This window comes from Platalea leucorodia (assembly GCF_965183815.1).
Source record: "Platalea leucorodia genome assembly, chromosome: 5".
NCBI lineage: Eukaryota > Metazoa > Chordata > Aves > Pelecaniformes > Threskiornithidae > Platalea > Platalea leucorodia.
In genome coordinates, this window is record NC_138827.1 from 25,764,048 (window position 1) to 25,786,157 (window position 22,110).

A 22,110-nucleotide genomic window follows, 5' to 3' on the forward strand; every position below is an offset into this window, starting at 1 on the left:
TCCCAGTGAACAAACAAAGGTAACTGGACAGTTGGTGAATATGATGAAGCTCAAGGCTACCCTGTAGTTGGGTACACCATACCAAAGTCAGTATGTGGGTTTATTACTTCACATAAAAATGCAGAGGAGAAGAATTACCTGAAGGAGAGTATTCCTGACAAGTAAGAGTTACCCTATGAAACTGAAAAGAGAAGATGTGACCTGTACTGGTTGGGAATCACCCTAAATGTTCACAGAAGCCTTACAACTAAAAGCTTGTGCTCGGCTATACCTGTGTAAATCTGGGTTGATGGTAACATCATGGCTGCTGTTACCTCTGTAGCTGGGAAATGTCATTTGAGGATCTTCAGGATGTGTAGGAGGCTGAAGATTGCAAAGGCATTGACAATTTTTTCTTCACACACATATTCTTCAGTGTATTCTCTTTAATTAGGAAGTAATTGAGCAATTCTTTGTTGAGTTACCATGCTGCTTCATTAATCCAAAAGTAGTTCTACAGGAAAACAATATGTCTGTTGGATGTTTTCAGTGTGTCTCAACCTACTAGACATGGTCTGACTGATGATCGGTTTAGTCACGATTCTGACATGCTCCTTTGTTATAGTTCTAATTGTTTTTTAGAACAAATTGTAGTTAATAAGCAAGCTGCTTGCAGTTCATGGAGCTCATAGTAATATCAACACTCATTGTATAAGGTTGTGCAAATAACTGGAGCTTTGCTTAACTAAAATAATGATTTGAACCATCAGAAAAAATATTTGACATAGCCAAAACATTTACATTTTCAACTAAAATAAGAACAAAAATCTTTAGTTTGACTAACCATTTGACTTGTCATTAGACTTCCAGTGTAAAATATAGGTTAGAAAAAGGGAATTGGAAATGCAGAGAGGCGGCATGGTTGGATGATCCCTCTTTTGTCTGCTGGACCGAGTGGTAGGGCACTTACCCTGAATGCAGGAAACCAAGTTTAAATCCCTCTGCTGTCTTAAAAGATTTGAATAGCTAATACCCAGCTCAAAGGTTAATTACTAATTGCTGGTTATTTGCTATATTTAGTATCCTTCCTACTCTTTTTTTACTTGCTGAGCGCTGTATCAGCGTACAAGTTAATTACTGTGTATTTTTTTTCATGCTTTTTAAGCACCATCTTTGCTTCATTCTCTGAGATATCAGCTTTTTGTAAGACACTACTTTTATCATCTGGTTTGCAAAAGTATAACAATATTAAGCAGGTTTTCTCATGCTGTAAGTCAGTGTAGATGCCTTGCGTTTGGTAGAACCAGGCTGAGTAACAGAAGTTGAATATTCTGGCTTGTTGTATGTATAGGAGTGAAAGAAGTAAGGTGCTTCACACTTTATGAGCGCAAGAGGCCTGTCTTAGATTTCCCTTTTAAAATGTGAACTTTTGCATTGCTTAGAAAAGGTATTTTTCAGAGTACTTGGCGATCAGAGGGAATACTGTAGTGGAGGTGGATCATTTTTGATTCAGGTTTATGAAAACTGCAGTTTACTTATCTCTTATCATTGCTTCTATACTCTTGGTTTTTCTCCAGCTCTTGGATAATATATTTTTCTTTAGTGAATAGCGAAAAGTGTCATGAGGAATTTCATTACTGGCTGGAGTGGTTTAAAAAGCTTGCTGCTGCTTTAAGAAGCCAGATTTACGTATTTCATGTTTAAAAGATTTACAATATGTCTCTCATGCCTGTATAGAAAGATGGAGCTTTCATTATAGGTTTAATGTCACTGCAATACAAGGATTAATACTCTTTCCTCCGCCTCAGTCTGCGTGGCTGGTTGCAAGTGACTGGTCTGTTCCTGGTTGACTAAGCTGTAGGGGTGTTTTCATATTTAAGGAGATGCATTTTTGAATAATTAAAGCAAGCTTTGACATCGCTCTGTGGAGAAATCCACAGACAGCTATCCTAGAGGAACATCAAGGACTGGAGCATCTTTCCAGGCTTCTAGTTATTTTCTGTCGTGCACTGGGGAAGGAGGGAGGGGATTGTTGACTTTAACTGCGAAGGTTAAGCGCTTTGTATCAAAAAGCTGAACCGGAGGAAGGCTCGAAGGGCCAAATTCTGCCCTCGATAGCCATGTTGCAGCTTCAGCATGGTCGCCGTTGCAGGCTGTTCCATGCTGTTATAGACAGGGATATTTCGCCCTTAGGAAGTGTCTCCTCACCAGTGTGTGATGCAGAACACGAGCTGATGGAAGATGCAGCTCAAGTGCTACATGATAATTGGGCACTTGGGGATGTGCCGTGACATGCTGGGCAAATGTTTTCTGCAAGGTCCTGCTGTAGCACAGGTGGGAATTTCTAATGGTCCATTGAACGCTGCGCACATGTTTCCTCAGTGCTGAGACATGGTTATTTCTCAGCTGGTTTTGCAGAGTGATTGGTGTGGCTGGGGCCAGGATCTGCTTCAGAGCGATGCGAGCTGCATCCCTGGATGCTGGAGGAAGGGGGGTTAAATGAGGGGGCTGTCAGAACAGAAAGTGATTAACTGCTGGCCAAAACTGGTCCCTCCTGAAGGTGTAAACCCTTCTGGTTTCATGTTAAGAATATTTTCAAGGTCTGTGGAGTTCTTTGAATAACTGGACACAGTTTTTTTCAAACTTTCCTTACCTGGGGTTGATGCAACAGACTGTCAGCACCAAGAAGGTGCAAGACTGGGTCCTTTCCTGGTTGTGCATGATGGCATTTTCTTCCTTTAGCTTTGCCCTTTGCCAGTCTTCTTTTTTTCTTCAGGTCTGTAATGAGATGAGGGGTGAAAAAAAAGCCTTATAGGCTGTTTCTGAGATTTTTAAACTTCTTTGTTTTAAGGCTGCATGGGATTGCTGGCTGGTAACTTGTATGAAGCTTCTCGGTCATCTAAGATTTGATTTTTGAAAACTTGCTGTTATGTTTGTTTCTTAAGAAATAAAGTCTTCAACCCTACAATAAATGTTTTCTGATATTTAGTATTCTGAGGACACCAAAGTAGTAATTTTTGTTAAATATGTAGATGGATATGGATATGTATGCATGTGTGGACAGTATACTCCTATGTATATTTACACACACACAAACTATGGATTTAAATATAACTTGAATTGACTTCAGTAAGTAATTTTTAAAATTACTATGGAAAGAACATATGCATCTTAAATATGTTTACATTGATGTTATAGTTCTCCTAGTTAAGAGGAAGTTGTGTTTTTCTGCAAATACTTGCTTTCAGAGCTATTGTTGTCCAAAACTCAATTTCCCCCCCGCCCCGGAGGATGTTAAGTCCTTTCTTTCACCAAGCCAGTGAAAAGTTCCATTAATGTAAGCAGGATCAGAACTCACTGGGTATGCTTATTGCTGAATTAATAAATATCTGGGAAAATAAATAGTTATGATGCAAGTGGTGAAATTGCCTTATACACCAGAAGATGAGATTTAGGACAAATAAAGTGTATGTTTGCCCCACATCCCAGCAGCATTCAAACTCACTGTTTTGACTGTGTGATTTCATATCTGTGCTCACTGCAAGATGGAAGGGGTTTTCATTTCAATAGTGAAGTCAATAATTATGGAGGTTATCATTTTCATGCTCAGAAATTCATGTCATTTTCATAAATCATTCATTTCATTTCATAAATCATGCTTTACAGCTGCAGAATGGAAACTTATTGCTGGACATTGATGAAAATCTTGTTTCAGTCACTCAGGTAAGGTTGTGACACTAAAAATGTTTTAAGGAAATATAGATGAAATCATCTATAGGAGTAGTGCAATTTGAAAATGTTCGGCTTGGGATTAACTTCACTGGAACGCAGCTAATATCAGATGTGAATAATTCAAAAAAGCGTAATGGGTGAAATCAGTTCTGTAGTGACAGTGAAATCACAAAAATAAAAGATAACTATTCGGTGTCCAGAATCTCATATGCTGCAAGTGGATAAAACTACGTCTATGTCAGAGAAGCTGCATTCATTTATTCAGGCTGAGAGTTGGGTTATAGAAATAAGGTAGATACAGAATCCAGAGCTGAACCATTTGGGACTTTAAAATCCCACCTCCAAGTGTTGCAGTTTAAGACTGTCTCTAGTAAGTATATGATGAAGTTGTGTTCCTACTACATTTCTATTTACATCCTCTGACATAGTTCTATAGCTCCTGTTGTGTATAAGGTTGCTATTCTGTGAGAAATAATTCCCCAGTAAATATATTCCTTTTCCTTGGGGAATATTGTGAATGAGGGTTTATTACAACAAACAGTGAAGTCGGCTTTCCTATCACTCTCTCCAGCTGCCTGTTTAGAAATCCATCCGCAGACTTTCTCTTAAGAGCTTTAACAGAATTATATCTGTGAAGAGTTTCCAAGGATCCATCACCTTGAAGCACTCTGAAAAGTATTATTATTCCCTTTTTACAGGGGTATTGAGGCATAGAGATCTGAGTTGCCACCTTTCAAATACATACCATATAATCCTGATTTGAAAAGTATACTATCAATTTTCAGTATTGATATGAAACTTATAATATTTTTTCCACAAAAAATGTGTAACTTTACAGACACTTCCTCTTAGTCTGTGTAACCACATGTGCCCTGCCTTTTCACGTCCCCTCTGGCTTGCTCTCCTGCTTCCTCACCTGGGATGGAAGCACAGGGGGAGCCTTTGCTCATGGCCTCTTCGAAAGGACACATGCTATTTCTTAGCAAGCCAGAGAGGAGAAAACAGTGAAAAACTCATCAGTCATGCAGGAAAAGGGCAGATTTAGGGGTGGTGCTGAACAAGCAATTTGGAGAGATGAGAAGAAAGCGGCTCTTTCTGTAATTTGGTGTCACCTGGCATCTCTTGAGTCAGTAGTGCCTGCAGGAGGCCTGAAGTGATTTCCAAACAAGTGCTGCTGTTGTCATTATTCCAACTTTCCTGGACATTCTAATGATACTTGCCTAGTGTGTTTGTACACACTGCAGAAGTGACTTAGAGGCTTTTTTTTTGTTTTTGTTTTTTTGCAGAAGCTACTTCTAGCAGTATTTTAGTAATGTACACTAGAATCGGTGTACCCTGAAGAAAACGTGGATTTTTCTTCTTTCTTCCTTCTTCCATTTCCATGCAGATACTTAGAGGGATATATAAGCCCATAAGAAGAAAATGTATTGTCATAGCACTAAAGCAATGTGATCTGTTCAATATAAGGCATGATGTGAGGAAATGTGAAATAATTCATCCCTAGGTGCATCATTAGACATAAAGCTGAGAATCATCCAGGCTGCTAGACAAATTCCAGGTCTAAGTGATTGTAGCATTGCTTTTGTATATGGGAATAGAGATTGGACTGCAAAAATGTATAAACCTTTGAAATTCTTATATTTTGAATTATAGTCTTATTTCTTAAAGGATCATTTATAATAGAAGGTTAAGGGTGGGAAAAAATCTTAGGGCGATCTTGCTCCTTTGGTAGGTTGTAAATACTGACCAGCCAGTGTGGTTAATGCCCAAAGCGCTGAGTATTGGCTACATTTGCAGGTCAAGACTCAACTGAATTTCAAGCCTATTTATGTGATAGGAGGCTGCAATGTTTGTGTGCCTAAGATGGGGAGGAGATTCAATGAACTGAATTAAGATTTGCATTAAATCTCATTCATAATGAGAATTGTGGCTTCCCGCATGTGTGGGTGCGATTGAGTATGATACAGGGAGGAAGAGAAGTCACTAAGCAGAAGAAAGGTAGTGGAGGAGGAGTTCTTGAGTTCCCATCACAGCTTTCCAGAATAGCCACCCTGATAAGGATGATAGATGAGTTTTAGGTTTCCTGCAGAGCTATAAGAGGTCTGTGCTTTACCATCCCTGGACACCAGATGAACTGATTTGCAGGTGCAGATGGGTGGGAGAGAGTCATTTTACTCCAGAATATGTGAAGGAGCTTTGATTATGCAGCCACTCAAGGTGCTCCTTATTATGAAAGTGCTTTTTCTCTTCTGGTCCAGTTAAGTGAGACCTGTGTGGGTGACCTATTTTGAGATCAAACTGAAGGACACCCTGAGAAAACACTTCTAGCATGACTTAAATCTAGAGCTACAAACTTACAATAACCCAGTTGTGCATCCTTCTTCAAGTCCACTTATCCAGGTCACACCTATCCCATGGGCAAGGGGAAATCAGGCAGCACTTTAAAAGCCCTTCCCTTCTGTATCCTTCTGTCACTTCCACAGTCTGCTGCTGTATTTTAAGACCTTGAAGTGGGGGTTTAGAAAAGGAGCCAGGGAAAAGGGCTAGACATAAATCATGCTTGGTGCTTACTGATGTTAAGGGCAGAGTAGTAATGCATCCAGTCCCATTATGGATAGTTTTTTCACACTTTATTCATTTTTTTATGGTGGCGAATTCCCTACAGAATCATTTTATAGGATCAGCTGTTGGCTATTTGGGTCCATCAGCAATATCAAAACCCCACAGCTTGAACCCACGTGCTTCCTCCATATGGGACTTGACATTTGAAGCCTGCATGGCTTTTGGGGGATTTATATTGCTAGCTGTTACTAGTTAACTTTACAAGTTGTAACTAGTTAACTCACAGTTTCTTCTCCTCAAAAGATAAACAGATTTTTTTTTTTTTTTCTCGTTACAGGCTGTTACCCAACTAGAGCTTTTTGGGGACATGTCCACTCCTCCTGATGTAACCTCTCCCCCAGTAAGTATCCAGGGAAACGGAACTGTGCATTTTTCTACATGCTATTTTCAGCACGTTTATTGAGCACATTTACAATTCAGGTCATCAGCCATTCCAGTAGGGATGATTTCAAAGTAGTTTTTATGTTGTGAGAAAATAAAAGTGAAGCAGATTGAATGTGGAGCCACTGCTTCATGATGATGTGCAAAAATATCTTCAATTTTTATTTTTCTGATATAGGGCTAGGTGTCACATAAGATATAACCTGAGCTGCAGATCTCCTTCCCTGGTGTTTATCAGAGGTGCATGCTTCACTGCACTCTGTCTCTCCACTGCACTGCAGGAAGATCCAGTTACAGCTTTATAGAATAATTTCTCTTTGGTTCCAGCAAGCACGTATCCCAGAGCTGCCGTTAAAGGAAGGAAGACAAAACAGTAAAGAGAGAGAGGGCTGAATGTGTTTTGAGGGCAAAGAAAATTTTCTCAACATGCTTTTCTGCAACATAAAATGAGAAAACAATCATTTTCCTCTAAAATTTCTGAACCTTGCATTAAGCTGTAGGGAGTATCAACATACTGAGAAAAATGAGGCACTGTGAAGTCATCAGCCTCAGATCTCCAAGGTATTCTGGAACATGTCTGGGACTAGATGTTCAAAGTCCTGTCTCCTCATCCTTAGCTTGTTCAGTTAGATTGGATTTCTCCTTTAATATAGACCGATGGTTCTGGTCCTGTTAGTTAATTGGAAGCAATATGTGTTTACTTGTCCATAAATCCTGCAGATATTTCATTTGCCTTTACTGTTTCTTACATTACTACCTTGGTCTTCTGCCTCTACTGGTTGTCACCTAACACCCAGAATCACAAGTCTGTATGTTCTGGAGAAAGAAACATGGTGGAGAGGAAGCTCAATATGAGTGAACAATGTGCTGCTGGGGCCAGGAAGGCCAATAGGGTGCTGGGTTGCATCAAAAAGGGCATCACCAGCAGAGATAAGTCATTATCCCACTCTACTCAGCGCTTGTCAGGCCACACCTGGAATACTGTGTACAGTTCTGTCCGCTATACAAAAAAGATGTGGACAGGCTGGAGGGGGTCCAGAGAAGGGCCACCAAGATGATCAAAGGTCTGGGAAGCCTGCCGTATGCGGACAGGCTGAGAGAACTGCATTTGTTCAGCCTTGAGAAAAGGAGACTTAGAGGTGATCTCATCACCATGTACCAGTACTTAAAGGGTAGTTACAAAGAAGATGGAGACTCCCTTTTTACAAGGAGTCACATGGTGAGGACAAGGGGTAACGGGTACAAGTTACTCTTAGGGAGATTCTGATTGGACACGAGGGGAAAATTTTTCACAATGAGAACAGTCAACCATTGGAATAATCTCCCCAGGGAAGTGGTTGACTCCGCTACACTGGACACCTTTAAGACTCAGCTGGACAGGGTGCTGGACTGTCTTGTCTAGCCTGTGCTCTTGCCTAGAAAGGTTGGACCAGATGATCCTTAAGGTCCCTTCCAATCTGGTATTATATGATTCTACGAAATGATGTCAATATTTTGCATGTGATGTATTCTGGGCAAATTTTATTTTTATTTTTTCCTCTGGTACAAAGTCTCTCATTTTCTTTCTTTTTCTCCTGTCTCCAGCAAATTCCAGTACTGTTGTTTCTATTGCTTCTTTCCTACTACATCTTCCCATTCTTTTTTCTTTCTCTTTCTTCCCTCCAAACCTGTATTTTTTGAGTTACAGATGATGCAACAGCAAGGTATGTGCTGCAGAAGCTGCAGCTGATATGTCATCATTGTATTTTATTCCTGTTTTCCTGCAGACTCCTGCTACTCCAGGTGATGCCTTTATCCCATCTTCATCCCAGTCACTTCCTGCTAGTACAGACATGTTTGGTTCTGTACCTTTCAGCACTGCTGCCGTACCCTCAGGTAAGAAATCTAGGGAAATACAAGCTTGATTCAAATTTGGTCATCAGTTCTCAGATCTGGTTTGTGTTTCAGTACTCAGGGCATTAATTTAGTACAGTGGAAGTGGGGAAGGATTTTGAGGACAGTGCTGCAGGGCAAGGCAAAACAAGTCTTTAACAAGCAGGGAGTACATTATTTTGAATTTACCCACATTTTTTAAAATAAAAGCCAAAAAAGTCTGTGGGAGTTCAACCATAATTCAGCCATCTGGATAACATACCTTCTAGGTACAGTAGCAGGAGAGAAAAAAGCATTTACTTTAGCTTTGCTTTCTTTGTGGTAGCAATGATATCCTGTGCTGTCTCCAGTAAATAGAGAATGAGACACAGACAATTTGATTGCATTTCAAAGGTATTCCACTTAGTCAAATCCTGATATTTCCTTTAGACTTTTCTGTGTTCCTCAAAGTGTTCAAAATTCAAAAGCTGTGTAGCATTCTGCAGACATGCAAGGCACATCGTTTTGATTGCTGATCTCTCCCTGGGATACTCGGAGCACTGCAAGAGCAGTGCTCTCAGCTCCACTTACAGAAAAAAAAAAGGAGGAGGAGTGCCTCGAATCATTCAACAGTGACTTTCTAATTGGTTAACTCCTTCTCCGATGGGCTATGTTGCAGCATCAGATTAGCCTCTGCATCTCAGAAAGGTTACACTGATCGTGAAGTGTTTGGGGATAACATCAGATGAAAACCATCAGTACTTGGATGAGGTTACAGTGGGGGCAAGATAAAAGGACGTCTGGAGAATCCATCATAGCCATCTATTGAAACAGATATATATCTGAGTTACTGTTCTTTCATCACTCATTAATTTAGTCTTTCAAAGTTCTGTTACTACTTTATTTTTATTTTGGGCTTTTCACTTTACGATTTTGCAACCACCCTTATATTTAGCATTACAAAACAGCCTAGAAATAAAGCAAAGGGGAAAAACTGCAGGAGGACTCAGAAAAACATTCAGGTTAGAAACAGGAGTTTTAAAGCTATGACTGTATTAAAAGTAAAAGAGAGGTTGCATATTGTAAAGTATTAGCAGTAAATCATTAATTTAAATGTGAAACAGCATATCTGTAAAGCATAGCACTTCTATCAGTGGAGCATAATTGTATTATGTGGTTTAATTTATAACATTTTTTACAGTAGTTTTAGTTCCAGGTTTTTGTCATTCTAAATGGCAAAGCACCTGATCATGTAATTCCTACAGAGTCAAACTCTTGGTACCTTGAAAAGAGGGTTCAGGTCTGACAGGAAGCAATTACAATTTTAGTTTTGATCTTTAATTTCCTCCCCAACTAGAGAGGTTTTATGCTAGCATAATACCTGAAGCAGTTTGTTGTTATTAGGTATGTAGTACAGGAGAAGCTCAGGACCTCTTTGATGTTCTCAAGTAAAGGGAGAATAACCGAATGTGGATTTTTTTAATCTGAATTCATCTGGGCTCTGTCTTTTTATTGTGCAATTTGAGACACTTGCTCTGTTCTTCCCAGTCCCAGTAGTTTGAACTGTGACTGTTTCAGAAGAGATGGCACAGAGTCTTTCTCTTGCAAGAAGGTAACACTGTCATTAGAGGGCCCTTGAGCTGTTATCTAACATAGATGAAGGTGCTTCCCTGTAACTTAGAACCAGTTTTGTCGCTACGCCATTGGCAGGAGTTGGCTGGTGTTCGAGTCACTCTCCCCAACAAAGAATAAAAGCAAAAAGGATGAGGAACTGCAGCAAAGCTACGCAGAAGGGAGGGAGTCCTGGGCGTCTTCTTCCTTCCTTCTGCTTCCTCTGGCAGCTCATTTTTTAGCAGTGTATGGGCTGCTCTGAAAAGATTAACTCCATCCCAGCCTGACCCAGTGCATCATGTTCAGTCCCAAAGATCCCTGCCTCAAGAGGAATGGGACAAGCAGAGGTGAAAGGCAGAGGATGGGGGGAGTGAGGGTAGCAAGAAGAGACTGCAGAGCTCAGTGCTGAGGAGCAGGGTTGTGCTTCAAGGGGGTGAGTTCAGGGAATGCTTTGGGAGCTTCTGTGCTTCTGGTAAGTGGTTTGACCAAACTGATCCCAGCTGTGCTTTGGCAGAGCCTTGGGGAAGGGAGCTGCCAGATGGCCAGCTGCCGATGAGGTCCATGCACACAGGTCTTCACAGAGGGGTACTCAGAGGGGAAAGGTACACAGAGGGGTACTCACTGGGGAAAAGAAGAACTTTTTTGTTCAGATGAGGGGAAGGATTATTGCCAGTATCCACCAAATTGTGGTTTTGTATACAAGTATTTGTTCAGTCATGTGAATTCAGCACGTCTTTCCGTTTTCAAGTGTGCTGAAGCTCTGGTAACACTAATGTAGCCTGCATGTTTCTGATTTATTGTGTAGCTTTTTCTGCATGCGCTTGACAGTAGTGTTAAAATCTTTCATTCCCCCCCCCCCCCCCCCCCGCTCTCTTTATTCTTTGAAGGTTATGTTGCCATGGGAGCTGTTCTGCCCTCATTCTGGGGACAGCAACCACTTGTTCAACAGCAGTTGGCCATGGGTGCTCAGCCTCCAGTTGCTCAGGTGATGCAGGGAGGACAGCCGATAGCGTGGGGCCAACCCGGTATTTTTCCTCCTACTCAGCAACCGTGGCCATCTGTAGCTGGTCAGTTCCAACCAACTGCCTTCATGCCAACACAAACTGTTTTGCCTTTACAAGCAGCCATGTTTCAAGGTACCATTGCTCCTATAGCTACTGTTCCACCTACAAGTGATTCCAACAGATCGAGTCCACAGACAGACAGGCCCAGACAGAAAACAGGAAAAGAAATGTTTAAAGATTTCCAGATGGCTCAGCCTCCACCAGTGCCATCAAGAAAACCAGATCAGCCTTCCCTCAGTTGTACCTCAGAGGCCTTCTCAAGTTACTTTAACAAAGTTGGGATGGCACAGGAAGCAGATGATTGTGATGACTTTGACATCTCTCAGTTAAATTTGACTCCTGTGACTTCCACGACACCATCTACAAATTCACGTAAGTATTTATATGCTTTCAGCCATACCTTTCTTCAGACATGACTGCTCCTCAAAGCATTTTTTTTTTTATATACAGTAAATTGCAATACAAATATGGACTGAGAACCTTCATGCGTGGTCTAGCTTATTAAATGTGTTGCAGCCATAAAGAAAAGTACCAGAGAGGAGTTTCAGACAGCATTGAAATCAACAGCCCTGATAGCTGCAGTCTGAAACTTAATTTCTAAGAAGACAGTAATATATGTTCTGTGCTAGGGACATGCAAGCTGCTTAGAAAATGCCCATGACATTCGACCTTACAAATGGTTTTGCTTATGTCCCATTCAAGCCATACTTTGCAGAAGTTAGGGATGTATTTTAATAGCTTGATGTATTGAACATGTGAGGAAATTCATTGAAGAATGAATGTAAAATAAGCTTATTATGTTCGTAGCATGGAGGTGAGGAATTTTGCAGATTGCTGAAAAGAGGAATTCATGAGACACAGATTTACCAGGGGCCAGTCGGAGACCTTCTGTTTTGCTTACCTGCCATAGGGCAGGCGACTCATGCATTCTTAATGTAATGTAGTGGCATCTCCCTGGTTCCTAAAGACATATGCCAGATGCAGCCAAACTTAATTTGGAAACGGCTGAATGAAATCAAATATATGGAGTTGATAATGACTTCTGTGTTCAAACTTACCTCGTACAGCTCCTCGTCAGAAAATAATTTTCAAGGGTAATAAAAGTTGAGGGCTCTAAAGCATGAGCAAATTTTGTGCTGCTGTGTCTTTCTGAACAAATTCATGGATATGTATTCTGTTGTTGTTACCTTGATCTTTGTTTAGCTCCAACCCCTGCACCCAGACAGAGTTCTCCATCAAAATCATCAGCATCTCATACCAGTGATCCTGCTGCAGATGACCTCTTTGAAGAGGGGTTTGAAAGCCCAAGCAAAAGTGAGGAGCAAGAGGCTGTAAGTAGCGACAAGGTTTCTAATACTGATTAGCTCTTTTTAGGTAGAAAAAGACAGAAGTTACTTAAATGTTGTTTGATAGTGTCAGAAATAACTATTCTAATAGGGCTGGGTGGTATTTAAGGGGGAGCTACAGACAGCATTCACTTCCCGGTTCAGTTTTGATAGCTAAAAGCATGACATTTATGTTGATATGCACTAATATTGCATACAACGAACCAAACTCAGAGTTCATATGTAAGGTTATGTGTTAGTTGTATCCAATGTCCTTTTTAGCATATCGGCATTCACTTGTTGATGGTGAGGAAGTCTGAGGTAAAACAACATACATTCTGAGGCCGCAGAAAGAGATGTGAGAATTTGTGTGTTAAAGGATGATGGTTGATGTTGTCTTGCACATTTTTGCATCCCAGTTGCTTGCCTGGTTACATTCTTCAATGTTCTGGCCCTCAGTATGTGATGTCTTTGCCTTAGACTCAGTAGACCAAAGCAAGAAATGTTATCCAAGCAATGACTTTAAATCACAAGGTATCTTAGGCAGATAAGAGCCTAAGTGAGCCAAAGGCAGGAGGGAGTCTGTACAGAAAAAGGACCCAAAGGTACAAGGTCACGCAAGCTTGGACTCTTTCTGATTCATGTGGATTCACTGGCTTTCAGGGCCTTTTGCAGTTCTGGTTTGTCTGATCCAGTACCTTCTGAAGTCTGTAGCAGCTCCTGCATGGGCTCCAGCAGGTACTGGTGTGGTCCTTTCCTGCGTGCATCAGCTACAGGAAACCATTGTGGCTTTTGAGAATGTATCAGTGGTGAGGTCTCACTTTCTGGTTTTCATGAGATAGGATGTACTTGTTATGCCCACAGCATGAAAATAACCTCGTGTTGACTTTTCACTTTCTTATTGTTGAGAAAAAAAGGTGTTATGTTCTTGTATTCTAGCCTGATGGGTCTCAGGCCTCATCCAACAGTGATCCATTTGGTGAGCCAACTGGTGATACTATAAGTCCACAGGTCGGTAGCTAGATAGCGCAGGTTGGGGTAGGTATCTGTCCTTTTTTTCTCTACATCTTGAGGTGCTTCACTTATTCTTCCACCAGTGCCTACCATTGCTTTCATGGATGCATGGTTTGTTTTTCCTTTCCATCTCTTCTGTTTTTTCTCTCCATTATCCACAGTGTATTCTTCATGCTCGGTGGTTTGCATGGCTTTTGCCATTCACTAAGTGTTGCAACTTATGCAAATATGTGTGTTTCAGCTGCCTGCATGCTTTAAAGAAATGTAGACTTATTTTTGTGTTCAGATTCTAAGGGGAAATAGGGAAACTGAGCCATTACTAACAATGTATTAGGCAGAACATTTTTTTGTTATCAAATCCACTCTGGCCTTCGGTCAGATGTAACATATTAAATGGAATAAGACATCTTGCCCATAGACATAACAAACATTAAATAAAATTATGTAACGATACACAAGCACCTCTACCCTAAATCAATGTGATAATCAGTAGAAGCAGCACATTTATTATCTGCATGTAAAACATATTGAAATGGGTTTGTGTATTTTTATCTCCAACTGCAAATTAAAAACATCGAAAATTATGATCATTCATATTACCATTGGCATACTGATGTTTTAAAAATTATTCATCAAATGTAAGTCATTTAAATCCAGACAGAGGGGAAAGATGATCTTTTCATCCTTTGTGTTACAGCACACATTAGAAAATGTGACTGCCAGTGAATGTTCTGTGATTTGTTTCAATACAGTATATGTTTTACCAAAAAGACAGTAAAGCTACAAAGTTTTATGAGTGCTGAGCATTGTTATTCCATCCAAATACTCTCTAGTGTTACTATTTGAAGGATATGTTTCATTATCTTCTCCCTGTCTGCCATTGATGTTTCGTATTACCCAAATAAGTGATCTGATACTGCTTCTGTGCTTCAGCACAGAGCTCCTGGAGCAAATCCATAACAACGGTAACACCCTTTTTATTTTGCACTGTGTTTACCAGTGACTAATCCAACCTGAGCCAAAGTAATTTGGTTTCAACTCAAAATTAATAGTTTCATTAGGAGTCAGTTTACTTTGTACGTTAAATATAGTTTAAAAAAATCAGAGTAACTTAGCTTTGATCTACTTGGGAGTAATAAGATTATCTCTTAATAATATGTGGTGCTGTGAGAAGGCATCTTCCCCTTCTTTAGCTTCACCAATGTAATGCTCAGTTCTTGGGGGCTAAAGCAAAAGTAGCATTAAGCTTTGTGTCTCATTGAGTCTAAAAATGACAGTGCAAGGACAGTGTCAAGCTGGGATGAGCTGCTCTAGCAAGAGCATCCATTGGTTATTGTACTCCAGCGAGGACTGCTTCTGCAGATGGATGGTGCCACATAGTAATTTGGCTTTGCCTTTGCCTGACCTCGGCCAGCACTGACATAGCTGGCTATCTCAGCTTCAGACCATTTCAAGAGTTCTTTCCTAGATCAAGAAAGAGAATTTGACCTTTATCTGAGTCCCACACTCTGCAAACCCATATACATTTGTTTATTGCAGTTTATCATAGTCAGGGTAATTCTGAAATTCATCACAGGGAGAATAATGATAAAATCTCTTTCTAATTTTCTGACTGTCACAAAGATGGTTAACATCATTTGTAAACTAGCATTACACGCGTTTACCTACCAGGAGTTCTGGAGATAACTTGAAACAGTAGTTTAAGTCTGTTAATGCATATTACCATGTAAGGCAGTCAAGTGGGGGACTCCTTTTGTTCTGCTTTTATATAACGCTTAGTAAAATACATTCTTTTACCTGTCAAGGGTCTCTGGGAGCTACAAGAACAGTATATTACCAGTGATTCCATATGTTTTTTCTATATTTTTTGTTAATCCGTGTAGAGTCTTGCATAAAATATGTATCATTCTCAGAAATACATTCTGGGAAATGTTAAATAATGTTACTGATTATCGTATTATAGTAATTCCTAAAAGCTGTAGGCAGGAACAGGAAGCTGAACAAAAAGAAAGCCTCTATCCAGTGAAATTACACTAATATCATTGTGCCTCTGTGCAGTGCCATTCAGTAGCAGTCCATAGGAAATCCACTTGCTAAAACCAGCCTATCTAATTCTGAAGCCTAGTATCGTCAGAGCAATGGAAAGTCTAATCTCCATGGAAAATTATCAATTCAGGACTTACTACCGTGTTGTGTATTGAGCTCCGCATTTGGAGAGAAATCTAATGGGGAGAAACATGTAGTACAAAAGAATCACAGTCTGTATTAAAAGCCACTTTTGTGTGTTCGATAGGAGATTACTTCACTCTTTAGAACATGGTTCTTCACACCAAGAACAGCACAGTATACAACTCATATGAATGGACCTCTGAGGAGCATGACATAGTATTGTGTTCAGAAATTTCAAATGTGTCTGTTCCTAGCATCTCTATGAAATCAGCTGTGCCCATATAATATCTTTACTTACCTTGTCTTGATGTATTCAGAATGCTCACCTGCCTAGTATCTTGTACCCTGATCTTTGAAGGTACCTTAGCAATTTGGTTTCTTGATTCCTTCTGATACTCCATATTCTCATGTAGAAATAATTCAGCATCTTTCAGTTACTATCTTCATTTCTCCGTTTCTCCTCTCTTCCTTTTGCGATCTTCAACTCAAGTTCTCCAAGTCCTCACCCTACCAGTAACCGTTCCTGTAAGTCACTCTTCTACAAATAGCTATGGGTTCTTAGTAGGTAAATATGACATTTTATGGATATGTTACATTTTAGTCCCTTTATGGTTGGAGATAAGAAGCGGACAGGCCTAACTTTCACAGGTGAAATAAAATCAACTATTTGCAGAGCTATTCATAGCATGATTTGTATTGTGTTGTTTTTCCTTTGTTCATGAGCGGCCTTAAGGGGGGGATAACGATTTTCCAGAACAGTGAGGAGAACACTGAATAATAAGACTGCCATCTTCAGCTGATTTACGTGTAATCCCTACTGCTGTCTTTAGAGATTGTGTGTGGGATAACTATGGTGAAAGGAGAGAGAGGGAAAGAACTGTATTTAGCTATGATTCTACCAAATATGTTAAACATTTCTTATTATTGACATTTTGGATTAAAGCAAGTTTGAAAACAGGAGTTTTCACCTGGTCATCCTCTTTGCACCAGTGCACCCAACCAGCCTGAATTATAGGGTGCTAGGTGCAGACCCTGCCGGTGTGGATATTTCTGTTCTTGGCGGTATTTCATCCTCAGCCCCTAACTCAGCCTCAGCAGTGGGTCTAGCATGCTGTGACACTAGGAAGCCCTGAAGCTATACAATTGAAAGCTTAGCAAAGGCTATAGAAAGGGAAGCCTTCAAGCATGATGAGAAAAGGGAAGGAGAGGAGCAAACTTTGACTCTCTGATGTCAGGCTTCTTCGTGGTTACCTGTGGTTACGTTGGTCGGCATCTCCTAACAAAACATCCTGATTGTGGAAAGAACAAATTCAGCCTGAATACTGGGATGAGATACAACAAATGTGGTCTAACTCTGTATGGACCACACAAACAGGTTCTTGAAGGCAAATTAGCAACAGAGTGAAACTTCTGAAAGAGAATAAGAGGATATTTGATACCAACAATTATTGCAATAAAAGCCATTTTAAATGCTGGAACAAATACAATTCTATTGATAGGCTGTCTAGTTCAAGACTTCCGCTGGCAGTCTTTCATGAGAGATTCTCAGGAAACCTTCAAAACATTTGTGGCTAGAGCATATCTTCCTCAAAAAGTTGTTTAGTTGTTCTGCGAAATGTGTGCAGACAATTATAAGCCCTCAAAATATGTCACACCCTTCATGATGTTATCAGCACTGTCAGGAGAGCAACAGTTCATTAGAATGTCTATCAGCTTTTGGTGGTACTGTGGTGGCCCGCTGCCATCATCCATCTTTGAGCAAGTGCCATTCTTAGTGATAAATGTTCCTAATAATCTTAGTCAGCTCCTGGATGGACTACTATAACTCTTTATTTGGGCTGTTATTAGGAAGTTGAAAGAAAATAGCGATTTATGGACAAAGCATTGGCTTATCTGGGAACTTGCTGATTCTGCAACCTCCTCTTCCTTTCTGCCCACTTCCTGTTACATGAAGAATCTGAATGGGCTCAAAATATCAAAGGCTGTATTTGCAGGTTCTGTTACCATCGTTCATCTGGCTCAATAGGAACTGAATAGAGTCCAAAGAGAAATTCATAATGATTATAGGTGACCTATTCTTACTGTAGGCTCTAGAGCTATCATTCTCAAACTAAAGACACAGCACTGAGCACAGTTGTGAACCTGAGAGAGAAGTAGTAGATAGGGTTGTGCATTTGGAAAGAGATCACAGTTTGGGAAGTACTGCTTCATTCCAGAGTAATCCTAAAATTGTCATTTCAGGCCCCATGCTCCTTTGTTCATCATCATATTTCCCACAGAATCTGAAGGGACAAGACCGGAGAAATCCAGGCTGCTCTGTGAACAGAGGCATCCTACAGATTTGCCTTCCTCTCTGCTGCTAAAATCCCCTTCGAGCTGTCCATTTTAATACTACCAGTTCATACACAGGTTTCTCACCTTTTCCAATGTCTCCAAGCACATTTGAAGTAGCCAGGTAACTTTCCATTTCTCCAACTTCTTCCTCTAAACAAGCGACAACATAGTACATAGCTTGTATAGAGCCATGTACTTGCTGATTGGCAATCCAGCAATTCAATTAGGGGATGAGGTCTCCTAGCTTTCTCTGTAATGAGGTCATTTAAAAGTTCCCTGTCTTTTGCACAACAACTGATTTTAAAAAGGCACTTGGAATAATTCAGTATCTTAGAGACTTCTGAACAATTTGCTTCAAATTGGCCATCAGGTTCAGAAGTTATGAAGGAGAATTGACAGATATGTAGACGGAAAGTATAATTGTGTGGCTACTGTTTTGTTAGGAAAGGGGCCCAGAAATAATAGGCATGTTTCTTTGCTGCAGTTCATTATTATGCTGGGACCAAGGTGGAGCAGGGTTCATGTTTAGTTCTCATTGCTTTTTCATTTTATGGATGTATAGCATCCATCTTGATACTAAAATGACAGGGACTTTTAAAATGCTAATAATTAAACTAGATACTTGAGACTAGGAAATATTCCTAGGTAGGTTTATAGTAAGTATAGAGGCACTTTCCAGTCATAATCCCGAACTAGAAGGTTGCTGTATTTATGTTGCTAATAGAGGCTAACTGTAATAAAAATAACCAAAGATAAGCCACTGGCTGTTAAGGGGCCAAGAGGAATTACCTGTCTTGTCACCAGAGATATTTAATTTGAATCCCGCTTGCCAAGTTTACTATGTCCTATTACATTGAGTCAGCATGCAGCAGAGAAGATGCATTGCACTCCCATTCTCTTCACTTGCATCCCCAGCACAAGATTCTTATTTTGGCTGGCTTTCCAGCACACTTATTTCATGAAACTCTAGCATTTGAGCCTGCCTTTTCTGATCAGTCAGCCAGGAGTAAAACTGACGCTGAGAATCTATTGTAAAGGGCAACGAAATCTATGTGAGCCTCACCTCTACAATTCAATACATCTTGCCTGAAGCTTTGCGCATAGCAGGGTGCCTCGCAACGATGAAAGGACTGACAATGTAAAAATAGTTTCTTGCTAACCAAGTCCTGTGTTATGTTTTCAGAGTAAGCTCACCTACACAAGCCCAAGTAGATACTGACTCTTTCAAGAGATGTTCTCCAATGATTAGTTCTGCTGGGGAGCAGATGTTAATATCTTTAAATTGGATGCAAATTTACTTCTAGTATTTACATAACGTTATTCAAAACCATTAGCAGCCTTGTTACCTCATGCAGTAGTGTACTATACCAGAAATACTTACTGTTTGATACAGTCTTGTTTATTGTGCAAAATGTTCCTTAAAATGGGAAGAATAAACTGATTTTAAGCATGGAAGTATCTCTGGAATATGTAAATGTAGCATACATAGGGAAAATTTTCTCTTTGGCAGTTTTTGCAATTAATTCCAAGAGAGTGCATAACTCAACATTTACACAACATACTTGTAGCTTCCTAAATATTTAACTGTCTAACTTGAGGCATGTATATTTAGTCATTTCTGGTCCCTTGCTGCAACCTGTCACTTTGGTCAGATACCTGACCTGTGAATTCATATCCATGTCCTGCAATATCTCATTATTTAAAGGCTACTGTTCGATGTAAAGAGCCACATTAGTATGTGAGAGTATAGCTAAACACTACTTTGATAGCAGCTTCCCAACATAAAGGAAAACATTTACTTTTCAAACATCTGCCAGAAACTGCATATCCCCAAAGCTGATAGAAGCCTTCAAGTAGGATTTAGCAGCAAAAAAAGGTGCTGCCAGTTGTCTTGGTTTCTCCCTGTGGGTTGATGCAAACACATCAGAAATGCTTCTGGGCCAATCCTATGGAAAGGAAAACACTTGAAGATTCAAGGTGTTTATGTGAATTGGAAGATTTGAATGCTATTTTATTTGTTCCTCTTTTGTTTTTTCTGACAAAGACCCATTCTTTCATTTCCTTCCCTCTGGATCTGTTCCTAATGCAGTGGGAGAAGCAGAAAGCAGAAAACATCTGTGAGATGATTCTGATGCTGTGAGAAGAGTTAGGCTCACCTGCCTTTTAATGACAGTCCCTGTGACTTTTGAGTGGCATACGTAAAAAGAAGGGGGTTTATTTCTGTTTCCAAGACCCTCCAAAATAATGCTTGTGAAGCCCACCTGCCTGGCATTGGGAGAGAAAGCTGTCTGTGAAGTCAACAGCACTCAACTCTCCTTTTGCCTCTTTTCTGTCCCTTTCTGCTCTCTTTTGCTCTCTTGATTATCATTATCAATACTTCACAGATACCATTTGCAATGTTGGGCTACAGGCAAGAGGCACTGCTTGAATTATCTCAAAATATTAGAAAACAAATCTCAGTCATTGACAAAAAAACTTGGCTGAGAAGATTGCACGCAATTACTGCAATTAATTTCTCATTTAGGCTTCTGAAGGGGGAAATCAACTAACACGAAGACATAAGAGCACATTTTTCAATCAAAATGATCTGGTCTACTAGGAGAAAAAATATTCAAATAAGTGAGAAATGTGGGCCTTTGCCACGTGAAGTGTATGTTCAGATAAATATTGGGTACAGATAAAAGAAGTTTCTAATTCTAAAGGCTGCCTCATGCATTGTTGGAAGTGTTGATGACCGATGATGAACTCCTCCTCTCCCAATGGTGTCAAGTTCAGTGACACCTTAGGACACCTGTTACTTAAGTGCATCTGCATATCTTAAAGATATTTGAGGACAGCTCTAACAAGCATGCTTGACATTTTGAAAAGCTCTTTTTTTCCCCGAAGGCATTTGAAAAGCTGACATCTTTTGTTCCAAAGGGATGCTCTCCCTCCCTCCCCTTTTCTTCTCCTCCTTCCTTTTCACTTCCCTTTGCAATCACCTCAGGTTCAGCAAATGCCTGAAGAATGGCCTGGTGTGTGTCAGGTTCCCACATAATTAGTACAGATTTTCTCTGAACTAGCTGTGATAGATCATTCTGCCAGCTTCATGTCTGTGGTACATGAAAATTGGCATAGGTGGACTTAGCACACAGTATGTGAGATGCGGTTATTTACTCTCAGTCATCTCTTCTGATTACCTTCGGTTTTTCAAGGTCACAAAATATATTTGCTTCTTGCTGGGGATAATTTCAGCAGCCTTTATTTAATCATTCCAAAGGATTTCTCTCATCCTCCTGTAATGCTCGTAGTGTACTCAGGGCTTCGTGTAGGTGGGAAATGGGGCAGCCGAGTCTTTGCAAGCTCCAGAAATGTAGTCATTTCAAGGAATAAGAGACAAATTTCCAAGGCACATAGGAAGCAGGTCATATTTTGGAAGGAGCCTTGTTGTGTTGTCTCTCATTCAACATGAGATGCACAGTGAGGCGGGATGGGGCACAGCCTGGAATGCTGGCCAGGCACCCATGAACACTGAGTAAATGTAGCCCTAGGGATCCACCTTTGGCCTGTTTCTCTCATCAGCAGCATCATTTTTATAAGCAGTGATTAAAATCCTGCGCCATCCCCTGCCAGACATTTCTGTGCTCCGCAGTGCCCAGTGATTTGCCAGCCTTCAGAGTTTTTTTGCTCAAAGTCAGCTTCTGCTGGTGCTGCTGTAACATGAGTTGATTCTAACTTGGTTAAATTCAATGTTGTGGCATGGTATTTGAATATTTATCAAGCTGTGGAGAGTTAATGCAGTATGGCATTAATTAGCCTTTCTGCCTGTCTTGTTCTTTTTTTAGATGTCATTCTTAGTTTAATAAATTAGTTTCTGGAAATGAAGTAGAATGGATTCCAGGGTCCATGGATGGTTCGCTTCCCACTGCAGCCAGGTTGAACATAGTATTAAAGCACAGGGTGTCAGCTATGAAGCAACACTGAAGAACATGGCAGCTTTTTTTCCCCCCACATCCAGGAAATTCCCAAGAAAGCATCTGTTAGCAAAT

At 40.3% G+C, this 22,110-nt stretch overlaps 1 protein-coding gene across 4 annotated transcripts in view; it reads left to right on the top strand.

Moving 5' to 3' along the window:
• The window catches only part of DAB1 (DAB adaptor protein 1), a gene marked incomplete at both ends in the record, with an annotated part of 119,791 nt that overhangs the window by 97,037 nt on the left and 644 nt on the right, over positions 1-22,110 (top strand). For 2 of the 4 annotated variants that reach the window (XM_082313975.1, XM_082313974.1), the window contains 6 exons: positions 3,646-3,702; positions 6,611-6,673; positions 8,481-8,589; positions 11,064-11,612; positions 12,444-12,571; positions 13,505-13,576. In XM_082313975.1, coding sequence (XP_082170101.1) covers positions 3,646-3,702; positions 6,611-6,673; positions 8,481-8,589; positions 11,064-11,612; positions 12,444-12,571; positions 13,505-13,576 — 978 coding nt within the window. Of the gene's footprint in view, positions 1-3,645; positions 3,703-6,610; positions 6,674-8,480; positions 8,590-11,063; positions 11,613-12,443; positions 12,572-13,504; positions 13,589-22,110 lie in introns of those variants that run through there. The other 2 variants (XM_082313976.1, XM_082313977.1) reach the window with 1 other exon arrangement.